Source organism: Lipotes vexillifer, unplaced genomic scaffold, assembly GCF_000442215.2.
Source record: "Lipotes vexillifer unplaced genomic scaffold, Lipotes_vexillifer_v1.1 scaffold740, whole genome shotgun sequence".
Classification (NCBI taxonomy): Eukaryota; Metazoa; Chordata; class Mammalia; order Artiodactyla; family Lipotidae; genus Lipotes; species Lipotes vexillifer.
In genome coordinates, this window is record NW_006778610.1 from 778634 (window position 1) to 803943 (window position 25310).

At 37.0% G+C, this 25310-nt stretch overlaps 1 protein-coding gene across 1 annotated transcript in view; it reads left to right on the forward strand.

Annotated features, from left to right (window-relative positions):
• TMEM167A (transmembrane protein 167A) overlaps positions 1-24530 on the forward strand; it is a 33134-nt gene extending 8604 nt beyond the window's left edge. The window contains exons 2-4 of the mRNA XM_007451708.1: positions 11783-11892; positions 16276-16310; positions 24021-24530. Coding sequence (XP_007451770.1) covers positions 11783-11892; positions 16276-16310; positions 24021-24091 — 216 coding nt within the window. The 3' untranslated portion in view covers positions 24092-24530. The remainder of the gene's footprint in view (positions 1-11782; positions 11893-16275; positions 16311-24020) is intronic.
• The last annotated feature ends 780 nt before the right edge of the window (positions 24531-25310 follow it).

Sequence of the window (25310 nt, forward strand, 5' to 3'; positions counted from 1 at the left end):
CATAAGTTTGTTTTCAAAGTCTGTGAGTCTGTTTCTGTTTCGTAAATAAGTTCATTTGTATCGTCTTTTTAGATTCCACGTATAAGTGATATTATAATATTTTTCTTTCTCTGTCTGACTTACTTCATTTAGTATGATAATCTCTAGGCCCATTTATGTTGCTGCAAATGGCATTATTTCATTCTTTTTTATGGCTGAGTAATATTCCATTATATATATGTACCACATCTTCTTTATCCATTCTTCTGTTGGTGGATGTTTAGGTTGGGAGATTAATCCCTTGTCAGTCACTTGGTTTGCAAATATTTTCTGCCATTCTGTGGGTTGTCTTTTCGTCTTGTTTATGGTTTCCTTTGCTGTGCAAAAGCTTTTAAGTTTAATTAGGTCCCGTTTGCTTATTTTTGTATTTATTTCCATTACTCTAGGAGTTGGTTCCAAAAAGATATCGCTGTGATTTATGTCAGAGTGTTTTGCCTATGTTTTCCTCTAAGACTTTATAGTGTCTGGCCTTACCTTTAGGTCTTTAATCCGTTTTGAGTTTATTTTTGTGTATGGTGTTAGGGAATGTTCTAATTTCATTCTTTTACATGTAGTTGTCCAGTTTTCCCAGCACCACTTATTGAAGAGACTGTCTTTTCTCCATTGTGTATTCTTGCCTCCTTTGTCATAGATTAGGTGACCATTGGTGCATGAGTTTATCTCTGGGCTTTCTGTCCTGTTCCATTGATCTCTATTCCTGTTTTTGTGCCAGTACCATACTGATTTGTTGACTAGCTTTGTAGTAGAGTCTGAAGTTAGGGAGCCTCATTCCTCCAGCTCTGTTTCTTTCTCAAGATTGCTTTGAATATTCAGGGTCTCTGTGTCTCCATATATATTTTAAGATTTTTTGTTCTAGTTCTGTGAAAAATGCCATTGGTAATTTGATAGGGATTGCATTGAATCTATAGATGGCCTTGGGTATTATAGTCATTTTGAAAATATTGATTCTTCCAATCCAAGAACATAGTATATCTTTCCATTTGTTTGTGTCATCTTTAGATTCTTTCATCAGAGTCTTGTAGGTTTCAGAATACAGGTCTTTTGCCTCCTTAGCTAGGTTTAATTCCTAGGTGTTTTATTCTTTTTGATGCTATGGTAAATGGGATTGTTTCCTTAATTTCTCTTTCTGATCTTTCGTTATTCGTGTATAGGAATGCACCCGGGTAAGGTTGGTCCAGGGGTCTGTGCAGGCCTTCTGGTTGAAGGGACTGGTGCCTGCCTACTGTTGTGTGGAGCCGGGTCTTGTCCCTCTGGTGGGCAGGGCCGTGTCGAGGGATGTGTTTAGAGCTGGCTGTGAGCTCAGTAAGGCTTTAGGCAGCCTGTGTGTTGATGGGTGGGGCTGTGTTCCCACCCTGTTGGTTGTTTGGCCTGAGGCATCCCAGCTCTGGAGCCTGCAGGCCATTGGGTGAGGCCAACATGGCAGCCAGTGGGTATTCCCTGGGCCTCCACCAGCCGTGTCCTTGCCCCCACAGCCACTCCCTGCCTCCCCAGGAGACCCTCCAGTCCCCATAAGTAGGTCTGACCCAGGCTCCTACGGAGTCACTGCTTTGCCCTGGGTCCCAGTGCACGTGAAACCTTGTGTTTGCCCTCTAAGAGTCGAGTCCTGTCCCCCAGTCCTGTGGAGCTCCTACATTAAAGCTGCGCTGGCCTTCAGAGCCAAGTGCTCTGGGGGCTGCTTTTCCCACTGCCAGACCCCCAGGCTGGGGAGCCTGACGTGGGGCTCAGAACTCTCACTCCTGTGGGAGAACCTCTGCAATATAAGTATTTTCCTGTTTGTGGGTCGCCCACCTGCCAAAAGCACCTCTCCTACTGTCTCATTGTGGCTTCTTCATCTTTGGATGTAAAATATCTTTTTTGGTAGATTGGAGTCTTTTCTGTCGATGGTTGTTCAGCAGTTTGTTGCGATTTTGGTGTTTTCGTGAGAGTACATGAGCTCAAGTCCTTCTACTCCGCCATCTTGTCTCCTGTCTTGCTATGTACTTTTTTTAATCCAGTGTCTACCCTCATGCTCCAGACAAAGCAGATATCAAATACATGTTTAGTTATGTTGGCTAGGAGGAAACCTGTGCTTTGTATTTCATTAGATTATTATCAAATACTATTCATCGATGAATTCATATACATGTTCAAAATATGACCTTTAAAAATAAGCATTGTGAGATACTATGATTTCTCTCTAGAGTTGATCACCATTTCTTTTATTGATTTATTTCAAGTTTAAAAATATATATTACTTGCTTTCACAGATGCAAGGTTAAAATCCAGTTCAATTAAAAACAAGACATATTAAACTTTATCCTTATTATATCCATGAAGAAATGATTTGCACAGAGAACAGCTATTAAAATAGTAATTACAGGGCTTCCCTGGTGGTGCAGTGGTTGAGAGTCCGCCTGTCGATGCAGGGGACACGGGTTCGTGCCCCGGTCCGGGAAGATCCCACATGCCACGGAGCCGCTGGGCCCGTGAGCCATGGCCGCTGAGCCTGCGCGTCCGGACCCTGTGCTCTGCAACGGGAGAGGCCACTACAGTGAGAGGCCCGCGTACCGCAAAAAAAAAAAAAAAAAAAAAGTAGTAATTACAAATCAATTTTACCTTGTTCAGACCATAATCGTAACACTTAGAAAATTTGAGAAATCCAGAAAAGTTGATAATTAGGTTGAAAACCTTCCAGAGATAATCACTTCATTGTCTTCTCTTTGCATAAAGGTTTACATAGCTACAGATATACCAATTGTGAAATCATGTTTTTCCATCACTTAGCATTGTACAGAAGCATTTTTTGGTTCCTAAAATATTGGGAAATAACATGTATAATTTTTTAAATGTTTTGAATAGTTAGCAAATAAAAATCATTAAATGTGTAAAAGGTTAAAAAATATGACAGTTTCTGATAGCTAATTCTTTTTTTAGGATCTCTTGGCTATTCTTGCTTACTTATTTTTCCATATGAATTTCAGTATCAGTTGTCAATTTCAACAAAAGTAACTTGTTGCAGTTGGGTTTATTTTAAATTTATAGATTAGCTTTACAGTATTGCCTTTCAATTTAAGAAACTGGCATACCACTCGATTCTACTTTTGTATGCTTCAGTATGTTTTAAGGCTTTGTCAATTGGCCTTTGATGCCAATATTACAGATTTCTTGTTAAGATTATTCCTGTATATTTTAGTGTTTTGTTCTAATTGCTGTTATAAATGGAGTCCTTTTTTTCCATTTTGTTTCTCAACTGGTTGATATTGTAATTTTGATGATTGTTGATTTAAGTATTTTAAATATGTGCCTAGCCACCTTACTCAATTTTAATTCCGTTATGGTCTGTAATCATTTTTCACTAGATTCTTTTGGGCTTTTCAGGTAACACTTTATATTTGCAAGTAACAATTTCACCTTAAAATAGTTTTTTTTATAACTCTTATTTTTTGTCTAACTCCTGACTTTACAAGAAATACTTTTTTTTTAATTGAAGTATAGTTGATTTACAATATTCTGTTAGTTTTTCAGATTCTTTTCCATTACAGGTTATTACAAGATATTGAATATAGTTCCCTTTGCTATACAATAAACCCTTAGTGCTGATCTGTTTTATGTATAATAGTTTACATCTGCTAATCCCATACTCCTAATTTATCCCTCCCCATGTCCCTTTACCCTTTGGTAACCATAAGTTTGTTTTCTGTGTCTCTGAGTCTGTCTCTGTTTTGTATATAGATTCATTTGTATTATGTTTTAGATTCCACGTATAAGTGATGTCATATTTTTGTCTTTCTCTAACTTACTTCACTTAGTGTGATATTCTCTAGGTTCATCCATGTTGCTGCAAATGGCAGTATTTCATTCTTTTTGTGGCTGAGTGATAGTCTATTCTGTGTTTGTGTGTGTGTGTGTGTGTGTGTGTGTGTGTGTGTGTGTGACATCTTCTTAAACCAATCCACTGTTGTTGGGCACTTGACTAGTTTTCATTGCTTGGCTATTGTAAATAGTGCTGCTATGAACACTGGGGTGCATCTATCTTTTCAAATTGGAGTTTCCATCTTTTCCAGATATATGCCTAGGAGTAGGATTGCTGGATCATATGATAGCTCTATTTTTCGTTTTTCAAGGAACCTCCATACTGTTTTCCATAGTGGCTGCACCAATTTACATTCCCACAAACAGAATAGGAGGGTTCCCTTTACTCCACACCCTCTCCAGCATTTGTTATTTGTAGACTTTTTGATGAGAGTCATTCTGATGGGTGTGAGGTGATATCTCATTGTGGTTTGGATTTGCATTTTTCTAATTAGTGATGTTGAACATTTTTTCATGTGCCTATTGGCCATCTGAATGTCTTCTTTGGAGAGATGTCTATTTAGTTTTAGGTCTTCTGCTCATTTTTTGATTGGGTTGTTTTTTTCATATTGAGTTGTATGAGCTGTTTGTGTATTTTGGATATTATCCCCTTGTAGGTCTCATCCATTGCAAATATTTTCTCCCATTCCATAGGTGGTCTTTTCATTTTGTTGATGGTTTCCTGGGCTGTGTAATAACTTTTAAGTTTGATTAGGTCCCATTTGTTTGTTTTGCTTTTATTTCTTTTGCCGTGGGAAACTGATCTAAAAAAAATATTGCTACAATTTATATCTGAGAATGTTTTGCCTATGTTTTCTTTTAGGAGTTATGGTGTCATGTCTTGTATTTAGGTCTTTAATCCATTGGGAGTTTGTATATGGTGTGAGGGAACATTCTAGTTTCATTGATTTATGTGTAGCTGTCCAGCTTTCCCGACAACACTTGTTGAAGAGACTGTCTTTTCTCCATTATATATTCTTGCTTCCTTTGTTCTGGATTAATTGACCATAGGTGTGTGGTTTTATTTCTGGGCTCTCTGTTCTATCCATTGATCTGTATGTTTGTTTTTGTGCCACTACCATGCTGTTTTGATTACTGTAGCTTTGTGTACTATTGTCTGAAGTCTGGAAGTGTTATGCCTCCAGTTTTGTCCTTTTTCCTCAGTATTGCTTTGGCAATTCTGGGAATTATGTGGTTCTATGTAAATTTTGGGGTTATTTTTTCTAGTTCTGTGAAAAATGTCATGGGTGTTTTGATAGGGATTGCATTAAATTTGTAGATTGCTTTGGGTAGTATGACCATTTTAACAATGTTAATTCTTCCAATCCAAGAGCATGGGACATCTTTCCATTTCTTTGAGTTATCTTCAGTTTTCTTTATCAGTGTTTTATAGTTTTCAGCATATAGGTCTTTCACCTCCTTGGATAAATTTATTTTTAGGGTTTTCTTTTTTTTTTTCTTTTTGAGATGATTTTAAACGAGATTGTTTTTTTACTTTCTGATAGTTCATTGTTAGTGTAAAGAAAAGCAACGAAGAAAAAAAAGCAACAGCTTTCTGTATATTAATCTTGTATCCTGCTACCTTGCTGAATTCATTTATTCTGCTTTTTTTTTTTTTTTGCGGTACGCAGGCCTCTCACTTTTGTGGCCTCTCCCATTGTGGAGCACAGGCTCCAGACGCGCACACTCAGCGGCTGTGGCTCACGGGCCTAGCCGCTCCACGGTATGTGGGATCTTCCCGGACCGGGGCACGAACCTGTGTCCCCTGCATTGGCAGGCGGACTCTCAACCCCTGCGCCACCAGGGAAGCCCCATTTATTCTGCTAATTTTTGTGTGGAGACTTTAGGGTTCTCTGAATAGAGTATCATATCATCTGCAAACAGAGACAGTTTTACTCTTCCTTTTCAATTTGGATACCTTTTCTTTTCCTTGTCTGATTGCTGTGGCTAAGATTTTCAATACTGTGCTGAATAGAATTGGTGAGAGTGTGCATCCTTGTCTTGTTCCTGAATTTAGTGGGAAGGCTTTTAGCTTTTCAGGGTTGAGTATTGTTGGCTGTGGGTTTGTCATAAATGGCTTTTATTGTGTTGAGATAGGTTTCATCTGTATCTACTTTCGCAAGAGTTTTTATTATGAATGGATATTGAATTTTGTTTGCTTTTTCTGTATGTATTGAGATGATCATGTGATTTTTATTCATCTATTTGCTAATGTGGTATATCACATTGAGAGATTTGTGGATCTTGATAAATACTTGCATCCTTGCGATAAATCCCCTTTGATCATGGTGTATGATCCTTTTAATGTATTGTTGGATTCAGTTTGCTAACATTTTGAGTATTTCTGTATCTATATTCATCAAAGGTATTGGCCTATAATTTTTGTAGTGTCTTTGGCTTTGGTAACAAGGTGATAGTGGCTTCATAGAATGAATTTGGTAGAGTTCCCTCCTCTTCAACCTTTTGGACCAGTTTGAGAAGGATAGGTTTAAGTTCTTTCTAGGTTAGGTAGAAATTCCCAGTGAAGCCATCCAGTCCTGGACTTTAGTTTGCAGGGAGTATTTTCTTACAGGTTCTGTTTCACTTTGATCATTCTGTTAAAATTATGTTTCTTCTCGACTCAATTTTGGCAGGCTGTGTGTTTCTAGAAACTAGTCCATTTCTTCTGGGTTGTACAATTTCTTGGCATATAATTGTTCATAGTATTCTCTTATGATTTTTTATATTTCTGTAGTATCAATTGTTATTTCTCCTTTTTCATTTCTTATTTTGTTTATTTGGGGCCACTCTTCTTCTTGGTGAGGCTGGCTAGAGTTTGTAGATTTTGTTTATCTTTTCGGAAAACCAGCTGTTCGTTTTACTGATCTTTTCTGTTAGTTTGTGGTTTTTTTAATCTTTATTTCTTTTCTCATCTTTATTTCCTTCCTTCTGCTCACTTTGGGTTTTGTTTGTTCTTTTCTAATTCCTTTAGGTAGTAGGTTAGGTTGTTTATTTGAGATTTTTCTTGTTTCTTAAGGAAGACCTGTACTGCTATGAACTTCTTAGAACCACTTTTGCTGCATCCCATAGATTGTGTAAGGTTATGTTTTTATTGTCATTTGTCTCAAGGTATTTTCTGATTTTTTTTCTTTTATTTCATCCTTTTCCCATTGGTTTTTTTAGTAGCATGTTGTTTAGTCTTCATATGTTTGTTCTTTTCCCATTTTTCTTCCTGTGGTTGATGTCTAGTTTCATACCATTGTGGTCAGAAAAGATACTTAAAATAATTTCTATGCTATTAAATTTGTTGAGGCTTGTTTTGTGACCCAGTATGTGGTCTATCCTAGAGAATGTTCCATGTACGCTTGAAAAAAAATGTGTATTCTGGTTTTCTGGGATGTAGTGTCTTGTAGATGTCAATTAAGTCCAACTGGTCTATTGTGTCATTTAGGACATCTGTTTTCTTACTGATTTTCTGTCTGGAAGATCTGTCCATTGATGTCAGTGGGATGTTAAAGCCTCCTAATATTATTGTATTTCTGCCAGTTTCTCCCTCTATGTCTGTTAGTATTCTATTGATATATATTTAGGTGCTTATACCGGGTGTATATATGTTAATGAGTGTAATATCCTCTAATTGTATTGATCCCTTTATCATTGTATAATGTCCTTTTTTTTATGGACTTTAAGTCTACTTTGTCTGATATGATTATTGCTACCACCACTTTACTGTCATTTCCATTTGCCTGAAATATTTTTTTCCATCTCCTCACTTTCAGTCTATGTGTCACCTTAGCCCTGAAGTGAGTCTCTTGTAGGTAGCATATTGTAGGTTCTTATTTTTTATCTAATCTGCCACTCTGTGTCTTTTGATCAGGTCATTTAGTCTATTGACATTTAAAGTAGTTATTGATGGGTATGTGCTTATTGCCATTTTAAACCTTGTTTTCTAGTTAATTTTGTACTTTGTTGGTTTCTTCTTCTTTTTCCTTTTGTGGTTTGATGGTTTTCTTTCGTATTATGCTTAAGTTCCTTTCTTTTTGAATCTATCGTATGTTTTTTATTTTGTGGTTAACTGGGTTTTCAAGTATGTTGACCCATAACTATCTCTACTTGTTTTACAATTTTTTTGTTGTTTTTGCTTTTGTCTTTCCTGCATCGCATCTTCATTGCCACACATGGGCTTTCTCTAGTTGCAGTGAGCAGGGGCTACTCTTTGTTGTGGTGCATGGGCTTCTCATTGCAGTGGATTCTCTTGTTACGGAGCACAGGCTCTAGGTGCGTGGGCTTCGGTAGTTGTGACATGCAGGCTCAGTAGTTGTGCCTTGCGGGCTCTAGAGCGCAGGCTGAGTAGTTATGGCACACAGGCTTAGTTGCTCCGCAGCATGTAGGATCTTCCTGGATCAGGGATTGAACCTGTGTCCCCTGCGTTGGCAGGTGGATTCTTAGCCACTTCGCCACCAGGGAAGTCCCTTCTTTTTAATCAATGTAATGTCTTATTTAAATGATCTTCAATCCTTATTTTTCCATATGAATTTCAGTATCAGTTGTCAATTTCAACAAAAGTAATTTGTTGCAGTTGGGTTTGTTTTAAATTTATAGATTAGCTTTACAGTATTGCCTTTCAATATAAGAAACTGGCATACCACTCGATTCTACTTTTGTATGCTTCAGTATGTTTTAAGGCTTTGTCAATTGGCCTTTGATGCCAATATTACAGATTTCTTGTTAAGATTATTCCTATATATTTTAGCGTTTTGTTCTTGCCTTTCCTATTGTAATTTGCCTTTCCTATTGTAATTTTCCATGCCTTTCCTATTGTAATTTTCACTTTCGTATAAATTCTTGCTACTTTTCTCTTTTGAGGAGACCTTAGGGTAGATTTAGTATTGCTGTATTCTTTTAGTTTTTACTTGTCTGAGAAATTCTTTGTCTCTCCTTCTATTCTAAATGATATTCTTGCTGGGTAAAGTATGTTGCAGGTTTTTCCCTTTCAGGACTTTGAGTATATCATGCCACTTCCTTCTGGTTTGCAATTTTCTGCAGAGAATTCATCCAGCTGATAGCCTGATAGGGATTCCCTTGTATATAGCTCTTTTGTTTTTCTCTTGCTGCCTTTAGAGTTCTCTCTTTGTTTTTAACTTTTGCCATTTTACTTATGATATGTCTTGGGATAGGTCTGTTTGGGTTCATTTTTTGGGGACCTTCTGTGCTTCCTGTACCTGGATATCTATTTCTTTCTTTTGGCTTGGGAAATTTTTAGCCCTAATTTCCTCAAATAAATTTTCAATCCCCTTTTACCTCTCTTATTCTGAGACCACTGTAATGTGAACATTGGTATGGTTAATGTTACACCAGAAATCTTGTAAGTTGTTTTCATTTTTAAATTTTGTTTTTCTTTAGCTGTTCTGATTGAGTGATTTCCATCGTTCTGTTCTCCATATCACTTATTTGTTCTTCAGTGTTATTTAGTTTGCTGTTGATTGCTCTAGATTGGTTGTTATCTCAGCACTTGAGTTGTCTAATTTTGATTGCTTCATCTTAGTAGTTTCTAGTTCCTTGTTATAGTGATCTGCATTTCTATTGATAATCTTTATTCCTTTAGCATTTTTCTTCTTTTTGAACTCAGGGTCTAGGAGACTGGTGAGGTCTGCTTCATTTCTTTCAGGGGATGTCTGTCGTTCTTTTAATTGGGAGTAGCTCTTCTTTTTCATTTTGCTTAACTTCTGTCTGAATTTAAGAGAAACGTTTTCTACTGTGGTCTTGAAGGGGTGTTTTCAATGTGGGAGCATCATGTGTACTCTGTGTGAGTCCAGTATTTTTGGTGTGAGGGCTGGTTTTGGTATGGATGCCAGCCACCTCTTCTCCCCAGAGTCTGCTGGCTGTTATCCCCTTGATGGGGATGTGATTGGTGTTTTGGTGTCCAGGGCCTGCACTGGGTGTTAGGCAGAGCCCCCTCATTGCTCCATGGCCTGTTGGAGTCAGGGCCTCCTCCCCAGTTGTTGGAGTAGAAGCCCTGAGGGTTGGATTTGATGAGGCCCCACGGTCCTTGAGTGCGTGCCCTCAAGGAGGTGCCCAAAGGAGGTGACCGCTGAAGCAGGTGAGGCTCATGTGGTCACGGTGAACCTATGTACCTCCCATGCGGTCCAAAGTTGCTTCCCTTTTTCCATTGTGTTCGTCCTAGATGTAGTGCTAGGCAGTGGTATGGAGTAGGCTGGCGCTGGGGGCCAGGGTGCTGTGGCTGCATGAATCGAGATGGTTGGGCTGCTGCCTGGGACCTTGACTGCCTCTGTGACAGGCCTCTCCCAGGACCTGTCCACCCCAGATGCAACTCCAAGCAGAGGTGTGGGGTGGGCAGAACTGGAGCACCGAGTACTCCTCCCTAGAGGCTTTGTACCAGATACATGCCTTTCTGTGCTCCACCAGGTGCTGCTGACAAAGCCCAGACCCACTCCCTTTCCCCCCACCCCCGCCTTAGGAGTGCTGACATCGGGACAGTGCGCTCTGTTGTTAGACCTGGACCACACACCAGACCCTCAGGACTAGCTCCTTGCAGCTAAATGGAGTTTTTCCCTAGGGTTTGTCTGCCAAGATTCACTGCTTAGCTGCTGTAGGTATTTGTAGCCCCACCAGATTCACACTTTGATTGGGAAGTGTGGTGAGGTACAGGTGCCAGCACCAGTCTCCCTCCACCGTGACTGTTAGCAAGCCAGTCTGCACACACTCCTCTCAAGTAAAGTCCAGGCTTCTCTAGCCCCTCTGTCTGTCCCAGCAGGCAAGGGGGCTCCCTAAGCCTGCCTGTGTGGACCTTTTCTCCTTTACACATCCCCCCCCAGAGGCTCAGGTCCCATCCTGATGGCTTTTTTTTTCTTTTCCTGTCCTACCTACTTACATGGAGGTCTTTCTTGCAGCTTTGGTTGTATAGGAGATCTTCTGCCCATTTCCCATTGGTTTTCTGTGAGAATTGTTCCACATGTAGACGTATTTTCGATGTGTTTGTTGGGGGAGGTGAGCTTCACATCCTCCTACTCTGCCATTGTGATCCCCCTCGGGAAGTACTTCTGAATTTACTAAATAAGCATATTGCTGGCTACTGTGAGATTGATATATTTTAGCTACCTATATATAATGGAAATGTTATTCTTTCTTATACGTACAGTAGTATTCCTGCACTTTTTAAAAATTGTTTTATTTATTCAATCATCTCTTATTGGGCTCCCACTGTGCAGCTGGCACATAGTCAGGTGCTGGAGATTCAGAGTTGATAGACAATGTCCACTCTTCAGGGATGAGTATTGTGATAAGCATGTAACAGTTTTCTTCAGGAACAGAATCCTGTGTTAAATTTTATTTTAATGACTTTAAAAAAAATCAGCAGTTAATGAGCAAGTGCTTTTCTTTCACCAAAATCTAATAGGCTAGTAGTATTAGTCAATAAATGGAACATGATTACTTAAAGCATTCTTATTCTAAAAGAATTTTAGAATTGAAAGAAACTTGAGCCAGCATTGAGTCTGTCTCCCCATTCTCCACCCAGTTTTACTGATGTGAAACAGAGATTTAGAGAAGCCAATATTCAACTGAGGTCATATAACCAGCTTACTTGCAGAGCTTGGAGACCCCATGTCCTGCCTAGTAGTCTGGGATCTTAGAATATCTCTATTAATTATTGGTTAAGCTTTGGTGAGCTGTTTTGGATTCATGACATTTTTGGTAGTGTTTTTAAGTTCTTGAATTTAGAATTTTTGTTGCATCTTCTGAATTCCTTAGCCCAAAGAATGGAGAGGAAAGTATGCTCTGCTTTTAAAGTGTTCTCAGACACGTCATTCTGTTTGCCTTTTTGAAGAAAAAAGTATGATTCTTAATATGAAATTGACATTTTTTACCTGTGCAGTTTATCTTCTGACATTAATTTTTCTTTTTCTCTTTTTAGTCTGCCATTTTCAATTTTCAGAGTCTGTTGACTGTAATCTTGCTGCTTATATGTACCTGTGCTTATATCCGATCCTTGGCACCCAGCCTCCTGGACAGGAATAAAACTGGGTATGTCACTAAAAATGTCTAATCACCCAAATTAGTTCTTAGAGATATTGAATGTCATTATTGAAAGTCATTAAATAATTTAATTCCTATATGTAATTTAGTTTGTAATAACTTTTTATGTTATTTTTTCCCTATTTTTAAAAATCCAAATCTTTATATTCACAGAAGCTTACTAAATAAAAATGTAAATATCAGAAGTGACCTGAAATGTGTTGGAATGAAAAAAAAGTGTATTTTAAAAGATGTGATAGATTTTTTTCTGAGATTGAAGCTACAATTTAGTACTCTCAAAGACAGTGTTTGGCCTTAGTATTTAATAGAATATTAGTAAAATTGGTTATCATATTTTGAAAGCATTAAACATCTTATAAGCACTGTGTCCATAAAAATAATAATATAGACATTGCCTCTTCATTCCCAGACTGGTCTAATCATATAGGCTCCTCATCTGTATCATAAAGCAAACATCTTTGGAGAAATTTATTTAGCTTACTTAAAAAAGTAATGAAAATTCAGTCTTGGGCATGTCACATCACTTTCAATTATATGTTCACACCCCCAAAAAATTTAAGCTTAATATGATACCACAATGACTTAAAATTTTTAAGTGCCATGTTCCTAATACAGAAATACATATTGAGTTCAACTAGGACAAGTATGTAAAAAAAGAGAGACCATGTGGTGAAAACTATGCAGACTTTCTTTGCCTTACAGATTTATTAATTTCTTGAATTCACAATTGTATTTAATTCTTTTGTGGTAAGATCCTGTACCTCACTTAATCATCTTAAGAAATAATAGGATGAAATAGTAGAATACTTCACATAGGAATAATTAATTATCTCCAGCACCTTTTTTGTTTTTGATGAAAGGAAAAGGGCCAAATTAAGATCCTGCAAGGTCAAACTCTGCTTTTCCACTAATAAAAAGCCCCTACAAGAGGCCAGGTAGTAGATACTCAAGCATGAGAGGAAATAATTCTCTTTTCTTCAACTCCATTATATCTTTGGGGTCATAATTAACATTTATTCAAACATCCTATTATCTAAATCATTTGGCTTTTGTTACTATTCCTTTCTTTTTATTACGTAGGTTTGTTTGAACATCTATAAAGATATAAATAGAACCCCTAACCAGTTTTGAATAATGAAAATCTATAATCCTGTTCCAATAAACTGATTGTCTCTATTGGCATGAGGGATTTTATTTAACCTACTGAAGGTGAAAATAGATGTTATTTGTCCATCAGTTTTTCTGACAATGCCTCACTTCCTTTGTAGACATTATCTTCTCATCAGTCCACGTTTTTCTCTGAACTCAGCACTCAATACTTTGTCCCTTTGTTGAAATTATATAATCTTATTTGTTGCTTAGTTGTGCCTGAAGCCTTTCTACCCAGCCAGTTTTATTTCCTCCTACCCTTCCTCTGCAACCCCCAATGATTAACTTATAATTAAAGCATATGGTAGAATCCAGTAAACAGTATCATTGATCATTAGATTTCTAATGTAATACATAATGTCTAATAAGAAATTTAAGTGTTTATGTCATTGAAGAATAATCTCATAGTGGCAGAACAGTGTATTTGTACTTTTCTGATGCTGCGACAAAAAAAGTAGATTGCATGTGGAAATGTCTGCTCCTCATTCCTTTGGAAGCAGGAATACATCCATAACATGCTACATTAAAAAAGGAGTTCTCAGGGCTGCCAACCTTACAGTAGAGGTTGAGTAGTAGTATATTTCTCCTACATAAAAACCAAAGAAATAACATGCCTATTTTCACATTTTAAAATATATAATGATATAGTCAACTGTTCAAAGCTTTTTTTTAAAACTTTGCTTCTATTTATATAAATGTTAAGCCCCTTTTATTTTGACTTGTACATATGAAGTATTTTCTGTAGAAGAAATTTTTACTGGTCATTGTTCTGTTGTAATACGTATTTTTATGAGACTCAAAATAAGCTTTCCAGGATTTCCTGGTGGCACAGTGGTTGAGAGTCCACCTGCCAATGCAGGGGACACGGGTTCGTGTCCTGGTGTGGGAGGATCCCACATGCCGCGGAGCGGCTGGGCCCGTGAGCCATGCCCGCTGGGTCTGCACATCCGGAGCCTGTGCTCCGCAGCGGGAGAGGCCACAGCAGTGAGAGGCCCACGTACCGCAAAAAAATAAATAAATAAAAGCTTTCCTTTCATTATAGTGAGTATTCCATGCTAAAGTGAAGATAATCTGGACCAATTAGATAAAATGAGTTCTTGATAACTTCACTGTTGAAAATAACAAATTAATTTTTTGCTGCTTCAAATAATATAGAACTAAAAAGCAGCAAAGAAAGATTGCTACTTTGTCTTGCTTCATATTTTCGTAGCCTTAATAGTTTTATCAGCAGATATACTTATTGGCTTATATCCTTAGAAACTAAGCAGCATATCTGCATTGGTTTTTACCAGCTAATAAAGTTCCTTTTAGCATTTGGGATACTACAGAAATGTCTAGGTAGGGAAATACGTGAAAAAGGCCAAAGCAGTACCAATTAATCTCTTAAGTTGCCAAGTTGGGAAATTTTTTTCATTTAAATAGCTTTCAATATGCTAAGTGTGTTATACCAATTTCCTAATGAGGCTTTTAGTTATTTCTAGACTATAAGACCTGAAAAGACCTTGACTGTGGTCATGTGGTTTCAGATTATTCTGTGGGGCCCTAAGCTTCCCATAGAGGAACTTCAGGTGTCCTGCCTCTGAGTACCTCAGCCAGAGGAGCTTTAAGTCAGTAATGCATTTTATAATCAATAGACTTTTAGAATCAAGCATCCAGGGCTTTGCAGATCACTAACCAGTTGTCTTTCATTTTTTGATGAAATGTAAGCCAATGTAAGTGATACCTGGAGTCATGTCACATACACCTTTAACCTGTGTAATACTGAACACAGCGCATGTTAATCACTATTCTAAAGTCTTTCTGTGTAATAACTCAGTTAATCCTTGTAACAGCCCTATGAGGATGAGATAAACAGAAAAGAGGTAAAATAACTTGCCCACAGTTATGCAACCAATTAAGTAGGATTGAATTTAGGCACAATCTAGCCCTGATCCTTTGCTTTCAAGAGTGTTTATGATTTTTGTCCTTTTTATTCCTATAAGAAGAAAATTGTTTCACCCGTCAGAATGCCCATCCCTCACAATAACCTTGTATTTTTGCCCGTTTCATTTAATCTGTATTAAGAGACTTCCTGCTTTGATGTCAGGAATTTACTGTATACTTCAAAGGAGGAAAGTGTATAGAACTTAATTGAATCAGCATTTTCTTTCAGTCTTAACCATTCAAAACAATGATTCATTACCAGCCGTCTCTTTTTCGGCAAAAAAAAAATATATATATATATATATATATAAATTTCCCTGTAATTTAAACATTATGATTTTCTTATACCAATCCTAATAAGTAATGTTAATTTATCTTGATTTGTAACCATGTGTAACACTATTTATAATTCTATTCTTTTGTCACACCAACAAAATAGTTGTCTACAATGTGTTTTTTTTCCCAAATATCTCTGTTCATTGAATGACTTGTCCTTTTTTTTGAGCTGGTATTTTTTAATGCATGCAAAATAAGTGATATATCCATATAATATGTATTCATAATATATTCATTCATAGAATTGAAATGGACATATTAGTCTAATTTTTCTTATTTCCAGGGTATATGTGTTTTAAATGGCATATTTAGTTAATTGCATATACAATTATATGAAACTAGGGTTTTCCACTTACATTAAAATATATATGTTGAAATATATTGAATATATTACACTGAAATATAGGCCCATATTTTTGTATTCCTCCTTATTTAATGTTATAGTTATGTAACTGCTGTCATTGGAGTTCATGATTATAGATCATTTAAATAAAGAACTATATTCAGTAAGAAGTAAGTTTTTTCAGTATGAGAGTTTTATTTTTTAATGTCAAAATTTATCCAGAACCAACTGTTCCCATTTACTGTTTTCTCAAAGTTAACATTTATTTAAATGGGCATATGTATTTTCTGCTTTTGAAGGTAAAGCACTTGAAGTTGACGGAATCAATCTTCTAATAGTAAGCCCTGGTGCAAATTTTTGCCACTCTCACATTAGTTTACTTTGGGCTTAACCTGTAACACAACATATGCTCAGTTTCTGACAGTTTCTATACATTGATGGTTGATAAGCTATTATTGTGTCCTACTCTTCTCCATAAGTGGTGGCTCAGCATCAACTACATTTCAGTTTAAAGCAAAGCATCAGCAGTTAAAATACTAGTATATAATAAATTCTCCATATAGTTCTGAATAATTCACCTTTCCCAGTAAACAGTAGCTACTTTTTTTTATTCTATGCAGGTTGTTGGGTATATTTTGGAAGTGTGCCAGAATCGGTGAGTATCTATAATCTCTCTCCACTTCTTCATCTGTAAATTGTTGGCCAATTTACTTGTGTTCAAACAAATCAAATGTCAGTTTTTAAAGTGCAGCCTTCCCAACTATGTGCATTTTGCAGTAGTTTGTCGAGTTCCACCTAACTCTTTTCCTGACACTATTTAAAACTAGACTTCATAGATAGCTAATAATACTTCATTAGCAGGGAGATGGAAAATATGACAAAAGTCTCTCTAATTCAGATATCAAATACTATGCATTCCTGGTTTGGGGGAGATTTCAGACAAATGTGTATAGTTTTATGCACACATACTTTAGTATAGAACATGCAATTCTGTATAATGTGTACCATTTTGATAACTGAGGATGATTTTTCCCTTTAATGAAAGGCTTACTGAGCAACCATCTAATTGCCCTCTGCTAGGTCATAGAATCTTATTGGTTGCTTTTAGAAAACATGAACTATTTCATTTTTTGAATCCACGTATGTGGTCATACTTGAGCTTTGTGTAAATGTGGATATCTTCTAACTTTTCATAATAAGATTAGTAGCACCTTAAGTGTGTTTATGGTTGGATAACAATATATACTATACATTGTCCCATAACACTATGTATATAATATTTAACACAGTGCCCAGCACATAGTAGACTCTCAAATGATTGGTAAGTAAATGAATTAAAATGCATTTTATTTGCCAGTATTCTTTTTTATTGCAGTATAGTTGATGTAGAATATTACATAAGATACAGGTGTACAACATAGTGATTCATAATTTTTAAAGTTTATATTCCATTTATAGTTATTATAAAATAGTGGCTATATTCCCTGTGTTGTACTATATATTCTTGTGGCTTATTTATTTTACACATTACAGTTTGTACTTCTGAACCCCCTACTCCTGTCTTTCCCCTCCCCCCTTCCCTCTCACCACTGGTAACCACTAGTTTGTTCTCTAGATCTGTGAATCTGTTTACTTTTTCCTATATTCACTACTTGGTTTTATTTTTTGGATTCTACATATAAGTGATATCATACAGTGTTTGTCTTTCTCTGACTGACTTATTTCACTTAGCATAAAAACCTTCAAGTCTATCCATGTGGTTGCAAATGGCAAAATTTCATTCTTTTTTTATGGCTGAGTAGTATGAGAGAAAGAGAGAGAGAGACCTTGTGTGTGTATGCCATATCTTTATCGATTCACCTGTTGATGGACACTTAGGTTGCTTCCATATCATGGCAATTGTAAGTAATACTACTTTGAACATTATGGTGCATGTGTCTTTTCAAAATAATGTTTTTGTTTTAGTCGGATATGTACCCAGGAGTGGGATTTCTGGGTCATATGGTAGCTCTATTTTTACTGTTTGGAGAAACCTCCATCCTGTTTCCCGCAGTGGCTGCACCAATTTACATTCCCACCACCATCCACATCCTCAGCAACATTTGTTGTGTTCTTTCTGATGATAGGCGTTCTGACAGGTGCGAGATAACATCTCATTTTTGGTTTTAATTTGCATTTCTCTGATGATTAATAGTGTTGAGCATCTTTTCATCTGCCTGTTGGTCATCTCTATGTCTTCTTTGAAAAAATTTCTGTTCAGGTCTTCTGCCCAGTTTTAATTGGGTTGTTTGTTTTTTTGATGTTGAGTTGTATGAGCTGTTTATAGATTTTGTATATTAATCCCTTATCAGTCATAGCATTAGCAAATATTTTCTCCCATTGTGTAGGTTGTCTTTTTGTTTTGCTGATGGCTTCCTTTGCTGTGCGAAAGCTTTTATGTTTAATTAGGTCTGATTTGTTTATTTTTGCTTTTGTTTCCTTTGCTTTAGGAGACAAATCAAAAAAAAAATATGATTTATGTCAAAGAGTGTTTCATTTATGTTTTCTTCTGGGAGTTTTATGGTTTCCAGTCCTACATTTAGGTCTTCAATCCATTTTGAGATTATTTTTATATGTGGTATGAGAAACTATTCTGACTTCATTCTTTTACATGTAGCTGTTTTCCCAGCACCACTGAGGGGGATGGGGAGCGGTTCCTGACACAGTTTTGTATGGAGTCCAGGGTGTCCTGAAACTTGTGTTGGCCTGCTAGTGGGCAGGACCATGTCCCAACTGGTCCCAGGGCAGGGTCTGGCCTACTGGGAGGTGTGGGCAGGCTGGGTCCGCAGATTGCAGGATTGTGGTTTTCTTGGATTTGGTGTCTGCCACCTGATGGGTGAGGCTGGTCCAGAGGCTAGAGCAGGCTTCCTTGAGGGCAGGGCTGGGCTCCAGGAGTTTCTGGGGCTAGTGCCTGCCCACTGGTTGGGGAACTGGGTGCTGGGACCCTGCTGGACAGGGCCATGTCCAGAGGCAGCTGTGGGCTCAGGGGGTCTTAAGGCAGCCTGTCTGCTGATGGGTGGGGCTCTGTCCCCACTGAGTGAGTTGCTTGGCCTGAGGTGTCCCAGCACTGGCACCTGTAGACTGTTGGGCCAGGGCACGGTTGGGTCCTAGCACTAATAAGCTAGAGGGAAGATTCCACAATGGTGCCTGCTAGCACCAGTGTCCCCATGGTAGAAGTAGCTCTATGAATGGCTGCCACCAGTGTCTGTGTCCCCAGCATGAGTTGCAGTTGCCTCCTGTTCCTCCGGGAGATTCTCCAAGACCAGCAGGTAGGTCTGGCCCAGGCTCCTATCAAATTACTGCTTTTGCCCTGAGTCCTGGAATGTGTGAAACTTTGTGGGTGCCCTTTAAGAGTGAAGTCTCTCTCCCCGAAGTCCTACGGGACTCCTGAAATTAAGGCCCACTGGCCTTCAAAGCCAGTGCTCTGGGGGCTCGTCTTCCCAGTGCAGGACCTCTAGGCTGGAGAGCCTGATGTTCAGCTCAGACCTTTCACTCCTTTGAGAGAATCTCTACAATGTAATTATTCTCCAGTTTGTGGGTTGTCCACCCAGTGGTATGGGACTTGACTATACAGCTAGTCTTCCCCACCTACCTGTCTCCTTGTGGTTCTTTATTTGTGTCTTTGGTTGTAGAAGATCTTTTCTGGTAGGTTCCAGTCTTTTTCATCGATGGTTGTTCTGCAAATAGTTGTGATTTTGATGTGCTTGTGAGAGGAAGTGAGCTCAGGGTGTTTCTACTCTGCCATCTTGGCCAATCTCCCCAAGAGATAGTATTTTCTGATGCTTTTAGATCACATTTACAGAGTCCCAATGCAAACCCTGAAACAACAGAAGAAATCTTAAGCCCTTCAAAAGTAACCAAGAAGAGGGAGAGAAAGAGACAAAAAAGCACCCTCAAGGGCTAATGCTGATAGCTAATGGTAAATGTAAATATATATACACCAAACTCCTTGCTTCAAGATCCAGGTCACTCAAGGAAAAAAGTAATCTCGCTAACGAACAGGCTGGTAAGAATACCTCACGTAAACTACAAAGAGAGAACATAATGGGATTGTCTCCATAATTTCACTTTCTGATATTTCATTGTTTGTGAGTGTATGGAAATGCAACAGATTTCTGTATATTAATTTTGTATCCTGCGACTTTACCAAATTCATTGATGAGCTCTAATAGTTACCCCATTTACCATCTCATCAAAAAGAATCGAATACCTAGCAATAAAGCTAAGGAGGTTAGAGACCTGTACTCGGGAAAACTAGAAGACACTGATGAAAGAAATTGAAGATAACACAAACAGATGGAACGATACACTGTGTTCTTGGATTAGAAGAATCAATATTGTTAAAATGACCATAGTATCCAAGGAAATCTACAGATTCAGTTGTATTCCCTATCAAATTACCAATGGTGTTTTTCACAGAACTAGAACAGATAATTTAAAAATTTGTATAGAAACACAGAAATTCCAATTAGCCAGAATAATCTTGAGAAGGAAGAACAGCTGGAGGAATCTTGCCCTTTGACTTCAGACTATTACAAGGGTATGGTCAAAAACAGTATGGTACTGGCACAAAAACAGACATAGATCAGTGGGACAGGATAGAAAGCCCAGAAATAAACCCCACGGTACTTATGGTCAGTTAATCTAGGACAGTGGAGGCAAGAATATACAATGGAGAAAAGACAGTCTCTTCGGTAAGTGGTGCTGGGAAAACTGGACAGCTACATGTAAAAGAATGAAATTAGAAGATTCTCTAACACCATACAAAAATAAACTCACATCTAGGTGTTTAATCCATTTTAAGACTGGATACTATGAAACTCCTAGAGGAAAACATAGGCGGAACACTCTTTGACATAAATCGCAGCAATATTTTTTTGGATCCAACTCCTAGAGTAATGGAAACAAAAACAAAAATAAACAGATGGGACCTAATCACACTTACATGCTTTTGCACAGCAAAGGAAACCATAAACAAAACGAAAAGACAGTCTATGGAATGGGAGAAAATATTTGCAAATGATGTGACCAACAAGGAATTAATGTCCAAAATATACAAACAGCTTGTACAGCTCAATATCAAAGAGACAACCCAATCAAAAAATGGGCAGAAGATCTAAATAGACATTTCTTCAAAGAAGACATACAGATGGCCAGCAGGCACATGAAAAGATGCTCAACATCGCTAATTATCAGAGAAATGCTAATCAGAACTACAATGAGGCATCACCTCACTCTCGTCAGAATGCCCAACATCAAAAAGTCTGCAAATAATAAATGTTGGAGAGGGTGTGGAGAAAAGGGAACCCTCCTACACTGTTGTTGAGAATGTAAATTGGTGCAGCCACTATGAAGAACCCTTAAAAAACTAAAATGAGAGTTACCATATGATCCAGCAATCACACTCCTGGGCATATATCCAGAGAAAACCATAATTCGAAACGATACATGCACCCCAATGTTCATTGCAGTCGTAGAATATCACTCAACCATAAAAAAGAGTGAAATAATGCCATTTGCAGCAACATGGATGGATCTAGATATTAAGTCAGAGAAAGACAAATATCATATGATCTCACTTATATGTGGAATCTAAAAAAAAATGACACAAATGAATTTATTTACAAAACAGACTCATAGATATTGAAAGCAAACTTATGGTTACCAAAGGGGAAAGGTAGGGGCAGGGGGAGGGGATAAATTAGGAAATTGGGATTAACAGATATGCACTACTATATATAAAATAGATAAATAGCAAGGACCTACTATATAGCACAGGGAACTATATTCAATATCTTGTAATAACCTGTAATGGAAAAGAATCTGGAAAAGAGTATATGTATAAATATATGTGTGTGTGTGTGTATCTACCTGAATCGCTTTGCTGAACACCTGAAACATTGAATCAACTATTCTTCAGTAAAAAAAGAGAGAGAACATATGGAAGAGCAAGACAGTTTGAGGGAGTAGACATTATCACTGGATTAGAGTCATACTAACATTAAAGTTGCTTAGCTCATGAATAAAATATTAAGGTATTTTAAATCCATCTTTTGTGTAATAAATTAGAAAACAATGTACAACTCCATTTAGTAGCCAATCCAGGTGATCCTTTTGTTCACAATTTTTACTTGAAAGTATAGCTAAAGTTTTCAAACATCTAGTTTATAGCTTTCTTCATGTTATCCTATAGTACTACCTATTTTTATGTCTAATTATAAACTGTGCCTTTTTTTGCTTGCCCATGTATTTCCATTTTCCTGTCTTGACTATATGAATACCATAGGTTAAATGGTTCAATTATTCATTTTTGCCAATTATGTGGAAAGCATTAGCTTTTCATTTTGGCAAAGTGGTTTAGAAAATGTTGATGGTGATATGCTGCTTTCTCAACCACATGCTCCTCTCTTATCTTGACACAGAATATATCCACAAAGAAAGGAAACAGTTTTAATGGGAAAAGGCCCAGCCAGATCATCTTATCATGTTACACATCACATTACAGCAACTGTTTCACATTCACTTATAGAGACCTAAGACCAGACAAGAAGTAACATTCTTACCCAAGTTCAACCAAAGATGTTTAGCCTCTACCACATGGCAGTCTCTTTTAAGAAAATTAAAAACGGGAAAATGAAACCCATATGTAAATTACAGCATTCTAAGTTGGAGGATGAGGAAGAGAAGAACTTCCTCAAAAATTAATTTCCAGCAGATGGAAAATTTAGGACAATATTAGTTTCTTCTTTTAGTGTTTAAGAAGACTATATTAGACAGTGAGAGTATCTAGCCCTATGGTGAGTGACAGGCTTCCTTATGAGATCTACCAGAGATTTTGGTCTGATTGTTTTGTTGTTGTTGTTGTTTTGTTGGATAACTTGAGTTTTTTACCCTGAAAGAATCAGCACGGCTAAAAAATAAGGAACCACGGTATTTTTTAGTTTCAAAAGATTTTTTTTTCCAGTTGAGATAATATTGTAAAAACACTGTATTTTCTCACTTTCTAGATTTTCCTTTAGCTGGAATGCAGTCCATTAAATGTCTACGGATAGAAAAAACTTTCAGAAAGACACCAAATGTTTATTTTATTTGTATGTGTGTAATGTCTTCTATGAATATTGCCACTGAACAAAGATATAAACTTTTTGACTGTGTCACTATGATCTCAGTGAGGAAGCTCTGAAAATGAAGATGACCTTCAAGGTTTTAGTTGATAAGAGTGGTCAAGATTGACATTTTCCAGAAGTAGTTAACTGAACTTGCTGCTGAACTATGGAACTTAGTTACTAGAAAAGATTATTTTAAACATCATAGAAAAACACAGGTGAGGTGAGTATAAACCATCTCTGTAAAGGAACCAGGTACATACCCAGGATTATTCCTAGAAGTAGCACATCACTCTTTCTCCTTCCTTCTTCCTTTCTTATGTGCCCTCAAGGCAGCATAAAAATGTCTGGTGCTTTGTGCAGCCTTGCAATTACTGAAGAAACAGGAAAGAACAAGATGAGTTTGAGTTAGCTCACAATTACAGGATCTCTGTTTATAAGACAGTTTCACAAGCCAACTCCAGATCTACTTCATGCAAGGGAAAGTCTCCAAGTATAAACAAACACTCCTTAAACACATGTGAAAATTGACTAATACAGGAGTGGTTGTTCTAAGTTCTACATCTCTAACCCAGAGTAATTATACTGTAAAAGATTTGATATGAAATCCATTTCAGAAATAGTTTAGTTTTCTCTGATAATGTTTTTATTAAGCATTCTACGTTATGTTGATTTTTTTAATGCAGTTTGATTGAACGCCCTCTTGTTTATTTTCACCTAGGAATGCTTATTTTTTACCCCTTATAATTGTCATGAATTGCTATCAATGAAGAAAAAAAGTATGGCTAGAAACTGTATGTTGAATTTCTTTTTATAGGTGGAAACTTCCCTTTTTTATAGGGAAAAAACAAGCAATATTTCTTTGGTTTTAATTGAGTTTTTGAGATTATTTCATTTGGATCTTTAGCCTACATTCTGTGTTATATTTTTTAATATCTGGGTTTATGCAGTGACACTGAAATGGCTCATGAAGGGTTTTCTAAAGGCATGAAAAGGAGGTGGACTTAGAAATAGGTCAGTATAGTTTAGCTCATTCTGGAGTATACTCACTTTTACGTTGCATGTAGTTTGTTTTGCCCACCCCTGCCCCTAAATATATGGGCTCCATAGGCAAGAATTTTATCTTGGTTTTTTATATGCCCCTCTCCTGTAGTAAGTAATAACCTTATGCTAACCACTCAGTTAATCAACGTGAATATATCTTACCTTTTTTCCAACAGGTGAACGGAAGAGTCCTTATGTTGCGGTATGCTGTATTGTGATGGCCTTCAGCATCCTCTTCATACAGTAGCTTGGAAAAATGCCAGAATTCAGTTGCAATCAGATTTAAATATGAAAAAAAGGACTTATCTGCAGAAAACAATGGAAAGAATGGTTAACCCTTTTATCTTTGAACATTGAATGAGATAAATTTTCAGCTGCTCTTCTCTATTTTTGTTATTGGACCAATGTTCTATATAAATAATTAGGATGTAACCATTTAATACTCAGAGCTTAAATATGTCTGTAACAATCAACCTCAGTACTGTCACTACAATATTACATTCTGCGTATGTCATTCTGTTGTGTCAGATACCAGTTTTTAGTGAGGTATCTTTAAGGCACATAGGAGAAAAAATTGGTAAATTACTTAAGTTCCTTTCACTGTGATTTGGGAACGATAAATCTTTATAGAATGAGACTTTTTGGACTAGTTTTTTTATTGAAAAAAAAAGGTTCAATTCGTGTTGGTAAGGACTGCATTCATTCATATTCAATAATGCTTGCTTTTCCTCTGGCCACATCATTTTGAGCATTAACCAGAGTACCTCTACTGTTAGCAAACTGTAGTTTATTACAGGTATTTAAACTATTTAAAACAAGCCTATGCAGTTCTTAAGGAGGAAGATAAATGAGAAGTGACTTAAGAGTGCTATTGAGAAAATGTTCCTATTTAACATAAAAGAATTCAGAATACCTGACTGGTGTTATCGTCTCTGAAACCTCTGGTTAAGTATGGATAACTGTCTTAAGCATAAATTTGACCAGCTAACTGTCATTTTTGGAATAAGACTACATGCTTAGAGTAAAAAAAGAGCTAAACAGAATGATAATCTTACACGCGTTTTTCATTCTTTTTGGTGTTAGGTCTCTACATTTTAATTACCCCAAAATGCAAACTATTTTTGTTTTTTAATACAGCACTTTAAATCTAGTTTATGTTTTATCTATCAACTTGAACTGGAATCTTGTGTAACTTACTACATGATGATAAACAGTTTTCACATCTACTTAACCATATGCCATGGCATAAATGTCTTTGAGCTTTGATGATAAAGGAGGACCTTCAGTAATTTTCATTGAGGCAAGAGGAACATTGGAAATGTGACATAAATTTTGTAGTAGAGCAGTTATTACACATTTATGGTTAACATTTCAAAATTCAGTTAAAGTTTCAAAGCGAAGGAGAACTTCTTAACTAAAAATTGTCCATTATACATAGTATTATTAGATATTGTTGTCAGCTGTTA